The 18,217-nt window shown below is 36.2% G+C and overlaps 1 protein-coding gene across 3 annotated transcripts in view; it reads left to right on the top strand.

The window, feature by feature from the left end:
* MYSM1 (Myb-like, SWIRM and MPN domains 1) overlaps positions 1–18,211 on the top strand; it is a 36,920-nt gene extending 18,709 nt beyond the window's left edge. For 2 of the 3 annotated variants that reach the window (XM_005869844.1, XM_014542561.1), the window contains 12 exons: positions 871–1,001; positions 2,099–2,202; positions 3,633–3,710; positions 5,845–5,933; positions 9,473–9,527; positions 9,858–9,908; positions 10,577–10,651; positions 11,266–11,454; positions 13,167–13,299; positions 15,715–15,820; positions 15,999–16,056; positions 17,554–18,211. In XM_005869844.1, the coding sequence (XP_005869906.1) occupies positions 871–1,001; positions 2,099–2,202; positions 3,633–3,710; positions 5,845–5,933; positions 9,473–9,527; positions 9,858–9,908; positions 10,577–10,651; positions 11,266–11,454; positions 13,167–13,299; positions 15,715–15,820; positions 15,999–16,056; positions 17,554–17,721 (1,237 nt within the window). In that variant the 3' untranslated portion in view covers positions 17,722–18,211. The remainder of the gene's footprint in view (positions 1–870; positions 1,002–2,098; positions 2,203–3,632; positions 3,711–5,844; positions 5,934–9,472; positions 9,528–9,857; positions 9,909–10,576; positions 10,652–11,265; positions 11,455–13,166; positions 13,300–15,714; positions 15,821–15,998; positions 16,057–17,553) is intronic. The other variant, XM_005869842.1, reaches the window with a different exon arrangement.
* Positions 18,212–18,217: the final 6 nt, after the last annotated feature.

The raw sequence follows: 18,217 nt of genomic DNA on the forward strand, positions 1-18,217 counted from the left end.
CTGATTCAGAGGATACAAAATAAAATAAATATTTGTAGGATAAAATAAAGATTGAATAAGAAATACCTATGTTAAATGATTTATCTGAATACTTGGTTTGTAATGTCTGTTTGCATCCTGTCACTTAAAGTAAGTGCTTTAATTTCTCTGGCCTTTTTGTTTCTCATCTCTAAAATGAGAATTAAAAAATCTATATCTTATAGAGTTGTTGGTGAGGATTAAGGTACAACATCTGGCATAAGGACTTAGTAAATATTTACTGCTAGTATTAAGTTTTCTATTACTCTTACACTTTATATTGTACCATCTAGCATGGTACATTAAATATGTTCAGTAAATATATGTTTTATTATATAAACCTTTCATTTCTTTCATAATTTTTGGGCATTTCATGATTCTTTTGGGATCCCCTATAATTTCTGTTTTCCACTGAGAGTAATCACTTCATAAGTATTGGCATAATGATTAAAAACATATAAAATTAAGTGCCCTTTTTAGTCAAGAATTCAGACTTAAATTTGGATCTATAGATAAATGAGCTTCTAACTTAAAAGTCCTAGGATAACTGGCAGCTATTGAATTTAATATTGGGAAAGAAGTAATACTTATAAAAATCACACTATTAAATTATTGTATCATTTATTTTATCTCAGGAAAAAGTACACTTGGGTATAATGTATTATTGTATTTACTACACATTTACATATTGAGAGGGGGTAAATTTTTTAAGATATTTCAAATATTAAAAGTTTTTCCCAGAAATCTTTTTTTCATGTTTCTACCCAAAATAATTGTACTTCCATCTCTTAATTAGGGAGATATGCATGTTTTTATTTACCCCAAATAATTGTACTTCCATCTCTTAATTAGGGAGATATGCAAACCGAAATACTTAAATAAGACCTCAGTACGTCCTGGCCTGAAGAACTGTGGGGATGTTAATTGTATTGGACGGATTCATACATACCTCGAATTGATAGGAGCAATCAATTTTGGATGTGGTAAACATAAAAACCCAACAACATCTTTTACTTGACATTTTTATCTTACGGCACCCATTAATTTCTTTGATGGTTAGAATTCAGGTGGATTTAGAGAGATTCTATAACATTTTGGAATAAATGTATTGGGATTTTAATAAACAGATTTCTGTTGATTAAACTATATTTTCCTTTGACCTACAGTGAAAATTGGTGGAATAATTTTTAAAGGAAATATATGCAGTCTAAGTAGTAGAAATAATTGGCAGTTCTTTGTCAAGTAAAAGTAAAATTATTTTATGAAAAGTCTAATAATAGACCATTTAATTTGCAAATATTGTATTCATGCCAGAAATACTGTCTAGCAGTGTTTAAATAAGAGAAATAATTTATGAGCCTATACACTTAAGTGTAATAAAAGTGCCAAAATATTTTTCATGGAAGAAAGTTTTTTCATCCTACTTTTTCTCAAATATAAGAGTTAATGAATATGTATATTTTTAAATGTGTTCTACCCCTTTATGAACATGACATAAACTTTTTGAAGAAAGATAATACCATAGTTGCAAAGTGATAAAGTAATTAGAACCTTGCAACCCATGGTTTGCGAAGAGTGTTCTGTAGTCTGTCTTTGGAAAGATAACTAACCAGAAAACATCCCGTCAGATGGTTTTGTTTTATATAGAGGTAGATAGAATTTACAGTTTGCCCTGAGGTCTTTGTTTTAGTGTCTTTGTTTGCCCAACGCACTATTAGGACTGGCTTTTCAGGAAAACTAAGGTGTCATAGTTTCCTCAGCCACTGAAAGAAAAATGAAATCATGTTTTCTGTATTAGACTTCCTAAGTTAGCAAAGTGGACTTAATAAAAAAAGTTAAACAAATTACTCATTTCCTAAGTATCACATTTTATTGAGATTTCCTTATAATAAACTATAGTATTACTTTTATGTGAGAACTAAGTGGCACATAAAATATGATTGCGGAGTAGGATAGAAACATTGAAGCTCTGGTATAAAGAAACTTGGAAATTGGCTTACAATATATAGTCAGTGTAGACGTGTCCTCCTTTTTAACAAATGAAAAAATAGATTGTTTTGTTTTCCCTAAATTCCAATAGAACAGGCTGTATATAACAGGCCACAACCAGTTGATAAAGTACGAATCAGAGACAGAAAAGATACAGTAGAAGCATACCAACTTGCCCAGCGTCTGCAATCCATGGTAAGCAGTCACCTCTCTCACTAAATGATCTCTCCAAATCACTCTTTACCCTGTTAAGTAAGGTATGTCTGCTCTTCAACTGCTTGACAAGTGGCCATTTAGTGGAAGAACATGTTTTCTCTTGTATTTTACCTTGCCATTCACTTTACTCTTTCCATTCAATTTCACATAGTATATAAGACAAAAACAAACAAAAATCCTCAAATTTCAATGGCAACGTTTAAGTGTAATGTTTTGCGAAAGTGGCCTTAGACTGCTTGCTTTGATTCCTAAATCTAACATTTTATTTACACTGTACAGTGAAGCACTTTTTTTCTCTTTAATTTATTTTTTGTTTGTTTAAAATTCTTACTCTAAGATTCAGCCTTTTGGAATAGTTATCGAAAATATTTTAGCCTTTACTTTTTTAATTCTTGAGGTTAGTGAGTTTTACAATAGTTTAAAAGTCATGAATTTTATTTAAAAAATAATCCAACAAGTCTCCTAAAAGGCAGAATCAGGTTGTGAACAAATAAATAGGTTAAATTGGTAATAGGTGAGATAAAAAAGAATAAATACTAGAGTGAGTATCTTTCTTAGAGTATTTGGGCTGAAACCAGTTCTACCTAGATTTACTGTAAGAAAGGATGTTTTCAAATATAGTTGCTGGAGATGTTGCTAGTCAGACAGTGACCTCTGGCAAGCTAGTCCATTTAAAGGCTTTACATGGAGTTTGCAAAACTGGATATTAGTAATGCAGTTATCCAACTTTGTAATTTTTACCATTTGTATTAACTAAGCAATCTTTTCCTTTCTAAGACAAATATGATTATTTTGCTTCTAATTTTCAATATTTTCCCCAAGTTTTCTGCCACCAGTGATAGAACAGATAGTCATTTTCTTGGGGATTCTTTTTGGTCTTAAAATTGTATTTCTTAAATGTTTTCATTGATTTTTTAGAGAGAGAAGAAGGGAGAGAAAAAGAGAGAAATATCGATGTGAAAGGGAAACATGGATCAGTTGCCCCGCTATGTACCCCGTTCGGGATCGAACCCAACCCACAACCTGGGTGTGTGCCCTGACCAGGAATCAAACTGGTACTCTTGAGTGTATGGGATGATGCTCAGCCAACTGAGCCACATCTGCCAGGGTAGTCTTAAAAATACTTTTCGTTTGAGTGTTTTAGCTCCCAAATGGTGAAAGGAAATGAAAATTAAAGACAAAATCCCAGAATACAGAAAATCATCACTGTTTTATTTCTGAGCAGAGTGCTAACTATTGAACATAAATTAATAAAATGAAATTTAGTCAGGCATTGCTGATCGGGGATTACAATATATTAATGGAGAAAATGCTTTTTGGAAAATCATTTTTGTTTTTTTAATTAAAATGTGCTGTGATTTCTCCAAGTGAATCTTGTTACCTTTTGCTTTATTTTAACCTCATCACAGCGCACAAGGAGGCGTAGGGTCCGAGACCCATGGGGAAATTGGTGTGATGCAAAAGACTTAGAAGGACAGACGTTTGAGGTAACCTTGACCTTTTCAAATGGCTCATTAGTGAAAGTTGTTTTGTCAGTACATATTTGTATATCTTAATGTCACAAATATTATATTTTAAGAACATACATATATATATATGTCTCATTTCCATGTTGTTTTGTCTAGAAGTTACTAATAAACAGCAAAGTAGAAGGGTTTGGTGGTGCAGTTAACTGGGAGTTGGACTCATTTTCAGAACTTTGATTATCTATTTCTACATTCTGCTCTCTAGCTCAAGAATATTTTCCAGGGTGCCGGGAAGTTGGTATGCCCAGTTCATTTCAGTAAACATTGCTGAATGATATTCTGATACCCAATTAAAATATTGTCCCAAGGATTAGACATAATGCAAATATCGAAGTATTATTTCTATTAATAAAAACTATGGTCCTAAAAAGAAAATAGGCAATGAATGTGTGTATGTATACACCCACACGCATTTTACATATATAATTTGTTTATGGACAGCCAGTGTAGTATAATGGTGTCATGAACAAGGGAGCATCCCCAAAAGGAGCCATTCACACACATTTGTGTCTTTCCACAAAGCCAGGTTTATTAGAGAGACCGCCCAATAACCCAGTAGAGTCACACACAGATTACACAGAGAGGGGGAGCTTGTGCTATAGAAACTAGCAAAGTGAGCACCCTTTTCAAAGTCCTAGCCTCTGGTGGTGTCCCCAGATGGAGAGGTGGGTGTCGGTTTTGAGCTAGGCGGCTACAGTGATGGCACACATCTGGTGAAATGGAAGTCTGGCAGGGCTCTAAGCGAGACCTGTGGTACAGCCAAGCTTAAGTGTTGGGTGATCAGAGCTCTGAGATCTTACCCACCAGGGGTGGAGGTTCCCCTTTCATATCAGTGAGTTCTTATCGAAGTGTCCAGACTTGTGGTTTTGTCCATCCAGACCCCTCCTCAAACTTGACATACACTTGACATAATTGTCATGGCTGATAGTGACTCCACGTTGGATTGTCAAAGGTGTCCAAAAAGTCCACTCTATACAAATGGGAAATGTGAAAGTAGATAATACCTCCCTCAAACGATTGTTGTGAGAATTCAGTGAAATAAATGAAATAAGGTGTATGAAGGTGATAAATGTTAGTCTGTTCTTTTTTTGACTCGCTCCCTCCCCCTAACCTTCTAGGTACAACAATTAGTAATCATGTGTTTCCATCGCTTCTCGGCCTTTTGGCTAAGATCATGTGTAATAATACATGGTTCCTGCCTAGAAGTAACTTAGATTAGTAGAAAAGATAAAAGCCTGTGGTTAGTTCCATAATATTGTTCCCAAGAAGTATAAGGTCCTCTCAAATGATATGATTGGTAAGTTTTCACAGAGGATGTGATGTTTCATCTGTGGCATGAAGCTAGAGAATCTCAAAATGTAGAATGTAGGTTAGGGCATTCCAGGCTGAGGGAGCAGCCCAAATAAAGGTATAGACGTGGAAAAATACTAGAAATGTTCTGGGGAAAAGTGCATAGTTCATTGAGGCTAGAGTGTAAGGTTGGTAATAGAAAAGGAATGAAACACTTCTATTTATATAGGACTTAACCATGTATGACACTATTGTCAGTATTTTACAATCATTAACTAAACTTCACAATAACATCATGACATAGTTATTATTACTGTAGTTTTTCCCATTTTAAATACTGTGTGAGGAAACTAAAACAAAGAAAGCTTTAGGAATTTGCCTGGGGTCAACCAGCTAGTAAGTAGCAGATCCAGGCATTTTACCTCCAGAATCAGCTCTTTATCATGACCACTGGGATGTCTCTCAGTTGTGAAAGAAAACTCAATACTTGCTGACTAGAAATGGGAAATAAGAAAGAAGAAAGCCTCAGGTGATTCTGAGTTTTTTGACCCATGGTACCATTAATTAAAATCAGTAAGTCAAGAGAAGGAGTAAATTTTAAGTTTTGTATGGCTATATATTTTGGAACAATTTTTTTTAACCACATTATTCAGCATTTCTGTTTATTAGTAACAAGAAGGAGACACACCTGTCAACTTTGTCTTGTTCTCACGTGCCCTTAAATATGGTTTTAAAGGAGTATTTTTATTAATTCTACCTCTCAATGGTTAATGGATCCATGATCGACTGGTGTTTTATATTTTAGCACCTCTCTGCTGAGGAGTTGGCAAGAAGAAGAGAAGAGGAAAAATGCAAACCTATTAAATCTTCAAAAGTGCAAAGACCAACAAAAAGGTATATAAATGTGATTCTTTAACTTATCATAAATGATTAGAAAATGCACAGAAAAATATTTGAAATAGTTGCATTGTATTGTTCACATTAAGTGAAAAAATACATGTAAAAATTTTGAAATTTTTTATTTCATTGCTTATCAATTTGGGACACCTGGAGCACAAGTTTTAAATTTGTTCAGGTTCAGTGAATGTAACCTATCTTGAAAAGGGAACTTGTTTATGACAGATGGTCATTTAACTCAGAAATTATGAATAGATAACCTCATGAAGTAACTGGTTCTCTCTTTGGCTGGTGCTAATTGTTAGCAATGCAGTTTTTGTTCATTTATAATCTAAAATTTGTAACTTGTAACATTAAGGGTCACTAGGTGAGTTCCATGTGTTGATTTTCTAGACCCCTCACTTTGTGCAGATGCCCCATTGAATGGACTATAGTTTTGTCAGTGTCCCTTTTAAAACAAGACATTCAAGCCCTGGCCAGTGTACCTAACTGGTTACCAGGGGTGGGCAAACTTTTTGACTCGAGGGCCACAATGGGTTCTTAAACTGGACTGGAGGGCCGGAACAAAAGCATGGATGGAGTGTTTGTGTGAACTAATATAAATTCAAAGTAAACATCATTACATAAAAGGGTACGGTCTTTTTTTTTTTTTAGTTTTATTCATTTCAAACGGACCGGATCCAGCCCGCAGGCCGTAGTTTGCCCACGGCTGGGTTAGACCATAGGCCCATGCACCAAAGGGTCACGGGTTCAAATGTTAATCAAGGGCACAAGGCCACATACTTGGGTCAGGTTCACTCAGTCCTTGGAGTGCATGTGGGAGACAACCAATCAATGTGTCTCTCTCACATCGTCTCTCTCTCTCTTCTCCTCTCCCTTTCCCTCTCTCCATCTCACTCTCTCCTCTCTCCCTCCCTCCCTCCACTTCTCCTCTCCTCCCTCCTTAACTTTCACTCTCTCTAAAAATCAATGGAAAAATCCACTGGTGAAAATTACTAAAAAAAAAAAACACCACAAAAAACAAAGAAAACACAACATCCAAGAATGCCACTAGGTCATTTTTGAAGGAAAGAGCCCTGATACTTACCAGTAATGTCCCTGGGTAAATTACTTAAAGCCTTTATAAGCCTTAGGTCCTCATTTATAAAATAACTGTAATAGCTAACACTGTTAACTATGTTTTAAGCACTTAACGTCATTAACTCACTTAATCCTCATACCGACTCTATGCAGTAGTTAATATCATTCCCATTTTATAGCTAAGGAAACTGAGAAGCACAAAGTATTTGGAGTAACTTGCTTATACTTGTTACTGATGAGGCTATGATTTAAACTCGGGCATTAAGGCTTAAGCATCCATACTCCTGACCATTACACTACAGTATATGTCAAGTTATAGTTGTGGGAATAAATTATATGAGATAAACTGTAAGAAATATAGTCATCCATAACCTAGAACTTTTCATCTAGACAATCTAAATGTGAGACTTCTATTTATTATGATTATCAAGTCATTGTTCCAGTTTGTCAGGATTTTTAAATCCAGATCCACTTTTTTGTTGTTAATCCTCACCCAAGGATATTTTTCCATTGATTTTTAGAGAGAGTGGAAGGGAGGGGGAGAGACAGACAGAGAGAATCATTGATGTGAGAAAGAGACATCGATTGGTTGCCTCTCGCATGTGGCCCTGGTGCCCCAACCAGGGCCAGGATGGAGCCTGCAACCCAGGTATTTGCCCTGGACTGGAATTGAACTAGGGACCCTTCAGTCCGCTGGCCTACGCTTTACCTACTAAGCCGAACCGGCTAGGGCAGATCCACTTTTCTTATAATAGCCTCTGTAATTTTGAATCATCAACATGTCAGTATGCTTGCTTTTTCCACCATTGATCATGATTAAAATATTTCCCTGGGATAAACATAAACTTCAGAATTATTGTTTAATCAGTTAGGTACTACAGTTAACCCATATTTCTTCATCTATGCAGAAAAGTTATGATAGCAGATCCTTCCTATCAAAAATGGAATATAGGTCTACTTATCACAACTTTTATTTTCACGAACCCATTATTATCCTTAGTAGTCACCTTTTCATTTGCTAAAGGCTCGCTAATCAGCTATTTAAAAATCTTTTCTAGAATTTTTCTAATATTCAACATCTGATTCCTCTGTTTCTAAAGTCTGCTTATTTTGTGTTTTGAAATAAGACCAATAATTGCCTATTCCAAGGCTTGCAATAATTTTCACATTCTCTGCAACTCCTCAAAAAACATGGACAGTGATTTCACATCATGGTTCTTCAGTGCTCTGGGATGCATATGTGCTCTTGCTATTTTCTCATCTATCTTGGCCTTTAGTTTCTTTTTATTCATGTTCATAAAGCATTTTCTAATTTGAAAATTGTTCTTTTTTCAATAAATGTTTTTTGGATGCCTACAATATGTCAGGCACTATTCTAGGCCCTTGGAATGCAGTATTCAACAAACAAGGTACAGTATGTGTTCTCCTGGAGCTAATAGTCTCAGGTAGAATAGGAACAAAATAGTTTCACTCTTTTTAAGTTGTGTTAACATGAACATATTCTTTGTTTGTTTATCTGAACATAGAGAAACTTTTCATTCATTTTTAAAAAAATATATTTTTGTTCATTTCAGAGAGGAAATGGGTAGAGGGAGAGAGAATAGAAACATCAGTGATGAGAGAGAACCATTGATTGGCTGCCTCCTGCATGCCCCCACTGGGGATCGAACCCACAACCCAGGCATGTGCCCTTAACTGGAATCGAACCCGGGATCCTGCAGTCCAGTGCTCTGTCCACTAAGCCAAACCAGCTAGAGCAAAACCTTTTTATTCTTAATATATTTCTCAGATCTCAATTCTTTACTGGCCAAAGCCTTTCTATCATTTCTCTTCGATTGGTTAACATATGCCTTTGTATCTGGACTTGCTTAGATGCCCCTCTTCCCATCTTTTTTTTTGCACTTTTTCATTTTAAAGTATTAGTTTATTATAGAACTTTCTGTATATATTCATTTCTTTAGCAGAACTGTTTGTCATTTATTCATTCAACAAATATTGAGTCCCTACTCTATGCTGACCATATTATTATACGGACAGAAATGTTTTTGAGAAACTTCCATCTTTGTTGACATTTCTTTCAGGTCTCATGTCAGGAAATTGGTTAAGTCTTCATTGAAGTTTTTGAAATCTGCTTTTAGTGTAGGATACATATCTGAACATTTTTAATGTTCTCTTCTCTTCTTTGGATATTTAAAGAAATTAGGATAACAGAATTACTTTCTCCCATAAGTCCTGTCATTCCCTCCGCCCCCCGCCTTTTTAAAAATCAAGTCCAAAAGAGCAGTGCTGCTTTCAGAAGGGTTGTATGGAACATTTTAAGAAAATTTCCTTGTTTAATATTTTTCTCTCTTAGACAGTAGGTTTTAATTTATGATACACATTTTCAAATTTGTAAATGTTATTTTCCTAATCTTGTTGAGATTATATTAGAAATAAATGTTTTTCTTCTTTTTCAGCTCATTTGATCCCTTCCAACTGATACCTTGTAATTTTTTCAGTGAAGAAAAGCAGGTACTACTTATGCATCACTGAATGACCATACATAATGCCCTCCCGTCAGACATGAAGTACTTCTTCAGTGTGTGCAAGGCATATATATGTATAAAAATAATAGTGGGCAAGGCCGGGTATATTAAAGGTTAGATGAGTACTACAGATGGAAAATGAAAGGGTTTTAAATGGTAAATTGTTGTTGAAGTTTGGTTCTCACTGAGCTTTGGTAGTGAGACCTTGGTATGATAGGTGATAGGTAAAGGAAAAGAGGGTGGACATTCCAGGGAGCGAGAACAGATCTCTATTTTTATGCTTCCCCATTTTTGTTGTGTGTTTTTTATATTTCAGGAGCCATTTCAGGTGAAAGTGGCTTCAGAAGCACTTTTAATAATGGATTTGGTAAGGATAATCTATTGTGTTTACTTAGTTATTCTGATTTGTATTCTTGTGTATTTTTATTGCAGGCATAAGAGAGAGTATGGAAGACCTGTATTTTGGATCTTAACTATCCTCTTTTACAAGGAATCTAAAAATAAGTCTTTTCTTTTGGAGAAAAGCCAAACAATTGCATGTTTCCATATTTTAGAGAAAATAAATTAATGTGAGTTTTTGCAGACTGTTTATCATCATTAACCCTTTTTTCATTTCCTAGTATCCTTTGTCTGCTGCCTTCTAGATAACTACAACAAAACAATACTCAGATTTTGGAGTTGCTTTGTACTAAACTACTGAGACTCCATAGTTGTGTGTTTGTTTATGGTCTTTTCCTGTAGGATGTTCCAGAGTAACTTTTTACTTTGTATCCTTATATCTTTCCTAAATAGGGAGAGCAAATGGTATCTTTATTTTGTAAGTGAAAAAGTAACATCATGGAGTGTTTGAATGCTTGGTTCAAAGCTTTGCAGACTGCAGTGCAGATAGATCTGAAATCTAAGTCTCTGTGCTCTGAACCCAGCATCTAGTTCCTCTAGCATACTACTTTATATTAGAAATGCATAAGTGAGTTTTATTCTGACATTTTTGTCCGGTGGTTTGTTTGGGCTAAGTCTGTCTTGTATTTCTTTCAGCATGCTCATGTGTCTATGGCAGAAGTGATTGGTCTCTTAGGAGGAAGATACTCAGAAATTGATAAGATAGTCGAAGTAAGTTCTCAATTTTAAAGACTTTAAAAGATTTTGTCCTACTGCCATACCAAATATTTTTATAGATTTCGGTGACTTCACATATGATGTGAATGAGAACATACAAATGTAGAAAGTTATGTATTCCCAAAAGTGACTTAACATTCCACCTATTGAGTCCCTGTTTATGTTCCTTTACCACTGAGAAAGAGGGAACACTCTGCCAGGCCTTAGTTCCTCATTGCCTTCACCAATAAAAAGCTATAATCCCTACGAGGCCAGGAAGCATGTGGAACCTTATAGTTGAAACTTGGTGTGCATCATTCTGTTGAAATTATTATCATAAATAATAGGGGTCACTGAAAGAGTATGTTGGTACAGGTATTACATGGGCTGACCTGAAAATTAACAATTATTATGACCTTGTTTAATAGAAAGTGGATTCTGAGGTCCTAGCATACAGTCACATTTCTGGAGTATAATTCATTTGCAGGTTAAAGGCTGCCTATGATTGTAATCAAATAAAAGGCTTGGCTTTAAAATGTTTCTGTGTCTATGTGTGAAAGAACTAAAACATGTAGGTAGTAGAATTAACAGAATTTCAGTGTAATCATACAAGTTTTAATCCTTTTTAGGTCTGTGCAGCAGAACCATGTAACAGTCTGAGTACAGGACTGCAGTGTGAGATGGACCCTGTTTCACAAACACAGGCCTCGGAAGCCTTGGCTGTCAGAGGCTACAGTGTTATTGGCTGGTACCATTCTCATCCTGCCTTTGATCCCAACCCTTCCCTACGAGATATTGATACCCAAGCCAAATACCAGGTGTGTTATGGGTCTTATGTGTATGCATTCTGTAAATGATTGCAGATTCTCCCCCTCATTGCTTTCTAGTACATAAATGTACTTTTAAGGTTCCTAGCGAAGTATTGCGTTTCTGATGTACTTTACATCTGGAGTATTTAAATAACTTGCATTTTTTTCTGATTACAAGAGTAATACATGTTTATTTAAATTTTGGGAAATGAGCTATTTTGTTTAATACAGACAAGCCATCAAAGTAACAGTGATAATTATTCCCAGAGCCTTAAATTTTTTTTTTTCTTAGAGCAGTGTACTAGTCAACTAACTTTGATCCAATTAACTAAATTTGATTTAATTGGATCAACTTATGGCTAATCACATGCCCTCGCCCCCCTGATCAAGTGCCCTCTTCTGGCTCATCATGTGGCCCCACCCCCTTGAGACCTTGGATGGTCTCTGTTTCCAGGGTGCCATCTCCCTGGTTGGCTGTCTGGCCCTGCTCTCCCACCTGTCAACAGTGCCTTTGCCAAAGTACTTCCAGAAAATCGTTTGTGTGTACTGTCTTTTTTTCTTTCTGCTGGGACTGTGACAACTGGTATTGAAAAGGAGAGAGGAGAGCAGTGGCCCGTCTAGGGTCCATGCAAGAGGTCCAGAGTGGCCTGTGCAGTCTCTGGAAGGCTGCGGGAGGGAAGGGTGGTGAGGCGGGGGTGCTGACTAGTGAGTGGGAAGCCCTCAGGGCAAATGGGGCACACACACAATCACCCCACACTCCTCTGTGAGGAGCAGCTGTGGCCCATTGTACAGGTGAGGCTACTGCAGCCCAGAGAGGGTGAGTGACTTCCTCGAGGGCAGCTGGCAGTAAAAGGGCAGAGCTAAAATTGGAACTCTCTGGTAGCCCACATCCTATGTCTCTTTTACCTATGACCTCTGGGTAAGCGGCCCCTCACCCTGTGGCCATTTGCTCTGATGGGCTTCCCCCTTCCCCCCATCCCTTCTCCTCTACCCCCAGGGGACAGAGGTCCTGTCATTGCACCTGTGCCTCTGGGCGGCTGCTCTCTTTGTCCCTGAGTCACTCCCAGCTGGTAACCTTGGTGGAGTCCCACTGCATTGGGGTGAGGGTCTTATGTGGAGAACGCCCCACCTCCCCTCGCCTTCTGTGGCTTAGATTACAAAGTACCTTTATTTTTCTTTTGGCTTCTGCCACCTGCCTCCACTGGCAGATTTTGTTTTACTAGTACATCGAAAAGAAATGGATTCAGGGTCTCCAAACCGGCTGACTTCCTGCATTTGCTCAGTGAGACGAGGCTCTGCCCCCAGAGCCTTTAAAAATTGATGGGAACAATGAGGACAGGGACTGGGAATAATTGAAATAATCAGAAACATATATTTTGCATCTCTGAGAAATACAAAGTTTTATTTTATTTTGCAATTTTATGCTTTTACTATAGGCAGCTATTTGTAAATTATTACCATATTGAGAAAGAATATAGCTGATGGGTTGTGAATATAATTAGTAAATATATTCATGGCAAATAAAGATTTTTTTTTAAGGTTGGGCTGAACACATTTGGCCTGAAAACTTTAGTGTGGAATGACTATAAAAGACATTTCATTTAGTTGCTCTTTGGATCTGAATTTTTAACACACCTTTTTGTTTAAAATGTTGGTATGGATAAATACTGACTTTTAAATTTATGTAGTTCAAACTAATTGTACTTTACCTTTCATTGTAGAGTTACTTCTCCAGAGGTGGTGCCAAGTTCATTGGAATGATTGTTAGTCCCTATAATCGAAACAATCCTTTACCATATTCCCAGATTACCTGTCTGGTTATAAGTGATGAAATTAGCCCAGATGGCTCTTATCGTAAGTTTTCAACAAAAACAACTTCACCCTATTTCTATCTTTACTTCTTAGAATTCTACAAATCAAAGAATTTACAATTATGTGAAACTAGGTGCCTTGCACCTGGGAAATGACCCCCACTCTGTAGATTTTTGTAGAATGAATAGTATTGACATTAACTTCGGTTCAAAATGCACATAGCACATATATACATCATTCTTTAGCCAGTAGAATTGTACAACACGTTAAAAAGGAAGAATCACAGTTAATTTGTTCTCAATTTAGATAACTTCTTAATCTCACAATCTGGATTTTGGGAGTGAACCTCTACTCTGATGCTGCTCAATACAGTAGCTACTGGCCACATAGAACTATTTAAATTAATTAGAATTAAATGACCCAAAACTGGACAAAATAGTGAGCCCCAAATTAATCAAACTTACTAACTTGGAAGAATTTCCAGGCATGGCACAAGGAGGAGAAACCCACCCAGAGCTAGGCTGACTCTGAGTTGAGGTGATGGAGGTGAGACCAAGGCAGCTAAATTTACAGGACAGAGGGCCAGAGATCAGAAGATCACATAGATTGTAGAAGGTACAAATTTAGTACTTACCAAGAAATGGACAAGCATAAGCATGTGAAGAAACTACAGCAGATGGGAGAGAGAATCACTTGAAAGGATTAGAGGGAACAGTGCTGGATGTTCACATAAGACAGTGCCCAAGCATTCAACATTAGTGGAAAGTTCTGTTGGACAGAACTGCTTCTTAAATGGCTTGGCCATTATTAACACTGCTTATTAGGTTGTAATCTTAGGTCCTTTACTTTGCTCCTCTTGGAAATCTTCTGGTTCAAGAATTAAGAATTTCTAGAAGCCATGGGATACCTTATATTTTAGTACTTTTACTGGCTCTTTCTCCCTTCTTCCTTCTTTCCCCCTCTCTCTGTCTATATTTCTCTCTCTCTCTCTCTCTCTATTTCTCTCTCTCTCTCTCTCTCTCTCTCATATATCCAAATTCTATTTTTAAATGTCTCTACTGGTTAAGCATTTTCTGTACTTCTAATAAGCAGGATATATACTTAGTGATTAGTTTTCTTCTGGTTTTTAGTGGATTATTACCTTGCTTATAGGGATCCCCTCTCTCTGTCTATATTTCTCTCTCTCTCTCTGTCTATATTTCTCTCTCTCTCTCTCTCTCTCTCTCATATATCCAAATTCTATTTTTAAATGTCTCTACTGGTTAAGCATTTTCTGTACTTCTAATAAGCAGGATATATACTTAGTGATTAGTTTTCTTCTGGTTTTTAGTGGATTATTACCTTGCTTATAGGGAGTTGTAAAAGTTGTCAATAATGTGTGTAAAGTGCTTAGCAAATACTAGGGTCTTCAATAGATAGTTATAATTATAGCCATTGTCTGCGCTTAGTAGGTAATCAATGCATATCAAGTGAATGATGATCACCAAAGGGAGTTTGCTTAAAGGAGTCACTCTTCTTAAATTTTTGGAGGTGAGAAATGTAATGGAGGAGAATTGAGGAATGAAAAAAAGATAATTATCATCAAGTCCGCTGTTCCCTCCTTCCATACACATGGAAAAAAAATGGGGGAAGTATAGTCATATTTTTTTTTCTAATGTCTTCTGATTTGCTGGCTTTTATTTACTTGAAAAGCCTTATGATGTCAAAAACCCAGTTGAGAGGCAGTATAAATGGAAGGGTTAAGAACATAAGCTTGAGATAGAATGCCTGGGCTCAAATTCTGGCTCTACCTCTTACTGGTTATATATGTCCATGAACATGTTATTTAATCTCTCTGTTGCTCAGTGCAATTTCTTCCACTTTACTAGTCTGAACAGGTTGTTTAACCTTTGTCAGCCTCAGTTTTCTTATCTATTAAATAGGAATAATGGTACCTACCTTATAACATTGTTGTAAACCTTAATATAACCTGTATTTTAAAAAAACCACTAGAATGGTATATGTCTTGGTTTGCTTAGATTAGGCTCAGTTTAAGACTATTGTCATTCTGGCTCAATTCTTAGTAATGCCCCCTTTCACTCAAAAAGTCTCTTAAGTAATAAATTATGTGATCATTTTACCTCTCACAATTCCTTGCATAGAATTGTCATGCAAATAGCACTTTACTTTTCTTTATTATTATTATTAATTGCTTGGCATTAATATGCTTGGTGAACTAAGTTCAGCAAGGCAGTAAATATTTAATGGCGGCTCACTATATTGAAGTGCTGTTCAGCTGGTCTGCAAAGCTATGGTTGTGAAAACAGTGAAGGGATTTTAAGTAATTAAAAGGAGATTGGAAGAAGTCCAATGCGCTATCAGAAAAGATAAAATAAAATATAAATATATAAATAGGGAAAAGGAAATTGGAGATTTAAGAAATAGTTGATTAAAATGTGCTTCTTTCTGCTTTTCTAGGTGTACCTTATAAATTCGAAGTACAGCAGATGTTAGAAGAACCTCAGTGGGGATTAGTGTTTGAAAAGACAAGATGGATAATAGAAAAATACAGGCTCTCCCATAGGTATGTGCTGTGATTTGAGATGGTTGCATATCTGCAGCATTTCTCATTAAATTATGTTTTAGAGAAAACCCAAGTTAAATGTAAAATTGTGATGTATGGCATCAGGGATAGTTTATTGCAGAACTGATTAGTTTATAGTACTTGTTTCATCACTCTGTTTTCCTGTTTTTTACAACAGCAGTGTCCCTATGGATAAAATTTTTCGCCGGGATTCTGACCTGACTTGTTTGCAGAAAGTAAGCTGCCTTCATTTTAATTGGCTCTTTTGTTTGAGGATTCTAAAGCTATTTATCTCAATGTGTTTTCCCATGATGCCTAATGCTTTGTGGATACATTTTCTGTTTCTTTTATTGCTTTTTTTCTTTTTAAAATTAATTTCTAGGAGATAATTAGTAATATGTTTTGTTGCCCACACTTGCATATAGAAATAATACTATTTTAGAATAAATTTGTCAGTGTTAGCTGATAAATTTCTTAGCATATTATTGTACACAATAGAGAACATTTTTCTCATTTTATTAAATTCAAAAGCACCATGTTTCCATTTAGCTTTAACAATTGATCATTTTAAAGAATGGTATTATAAATCTAACAATTAAATTTAAATGGTCATCTTACTTAACTTCCTGGTAGGATATAAGAGTCCTGAATTCTTTTATTTCACTTCTAAGTTTGTTTATGAGTGTAATGGATTAAGACCAGTAGAGTGGCAACATTTCTCTCTCTCTCTCTTTTTTTGGTAGCAGTTTGGAAATAGAAAATGTAAACATGCTGTTTCTTTTATATTTTTACCCCCTTCTATTATAACCACTTTATCTGTCCTTTGTTGTAAGATTAATATGCACCTTTCCCAGGAAATAGACTGCAGCATCCTAATTTTGAAATGGTAGAGTCCTGTGTTTGTATTTACATAGATTTTTTTTAATCTTATCTGAGTTTTTTAAGAAAATTATTTTTATTGATTTCAGAGAGAGGGAGAAAGAGAGAGAGAAACATTGATCCATTGGCTGCCTCCTGGGCATGTGCCCAGATTGGGAATCAAGCCAGCAGCCTCCTGCTGCGTGGGGCAGCGCTCAACCAACTGAGCCACATGGGCCAGACTGGATATTTTGTTTTGTAATGTAGCTACTAAGAAAAGGAGCACAGGCCCTGGCTGGGTGGCTCTCAGTTGGTTGTAGCATCATCCTGTGCACAAGAGGTTGCAGGTTCTGTTCCTGGTCAGGGCATATACCTAGGTTGCGGGTTCAGTCCCCTCTTGGAGCACGTGTCGGAGGCAGCTGGTTGATGTTTCTCTCTTAAATCTATGTTTTTCTCTCTCTCTCTACCTCTCTTTAAATACCAATAAAAACATATCCTCAGATGAGGATTAAAAAAAAACTCTCTCTCTCTTTACCTCTCTTTAAATACCAATAAAAACGTATCCTCAGATGAGGATTAAAAAAAAAAGGAGCACAGTCACAAATTTGTCCAAAGTAGAAAGCATCACATATGCACATACAATATCAAGTGTGTTTCCTTATGTAAATAATAAAGGAACTAACCTAAGCAGTCAACAGTGGCTTCCTATACTCCTGCTGCACGGTTACTGTGCACAAGTTTATCGTCAGCCATATGTAAGAAGAATGTTTCTCATTTGAGCATTAGAAAATGTGAGATTTATCATTAAATAAGGATAATAATATAAACCTTATATTTTTCGTGTGTTTAAATGTAAAACTTTTCTTTTCAACTAGCTTTTGGAGTGTCTGAGGAAAACTCTGAGCAAAGTGACAAATCGCTTCATCGCTGAAGAATTCTTGACTCAAATAGAAAATTTATTCCTTTCCAGTTATAAAAGCAAGCAGGAGAATGGAGTGGGTGAAGACAACTGTACTGTAGGTCCAAAGGAATTGTTAATGTAGTGATTTTAAAGTAAGACATTTTAATCTTGACACAATAGGTCCCACTGCCATTTACAACCTTGAATGATTGTAATTTAGTTAACAGTGACACAGCTTTGATACTTTTCTCTAGTTCACAAAATCGGAACTTTGCCACATAAATCATGTGACAGAAAGAGATAGGGACTTGTTTTTATGTAGTGAGTACCAGAGTTTGTGTAAATGGGTTTGCCACATTGCTCCTGTCCTGTGAGCGGTGGCCAGCAAGCAGAGCAGCAGACTGACGGGCTGTCTGCTTTACTGTTGTATTCAGGTTGATAAGCAGAATGTGTCTCTAATTTTTATTTCTCCCTGAACTAGTCATTCCATTTTTGGGATCTCATGTCTCATTAGGAGCACTTCCATCCTTTCCATGTGTTTTGGTGAGATTTGTTTATGGTTGCAAATGAGATATGGATGGGTGGTCCCAGAGGTAATTAACGTGGTTGAAAATTACTGATTTAATAAATCTAACAAC

This window comes from Myotis brandtii, unplaced genomic scaffold, assembly GCF_000412655.1.
Source record: "Myotis brandtii unplaced genomic scaffold, ASM41265v1 scaffold304, whole genome shotgun sequence".
NCBI classification, from domain to species: Eukaryota; Metazoa; Chordata; class Mammalia; order Chiroptera; family Vespertilionidae; genus Myotis; species Myotis brandtii.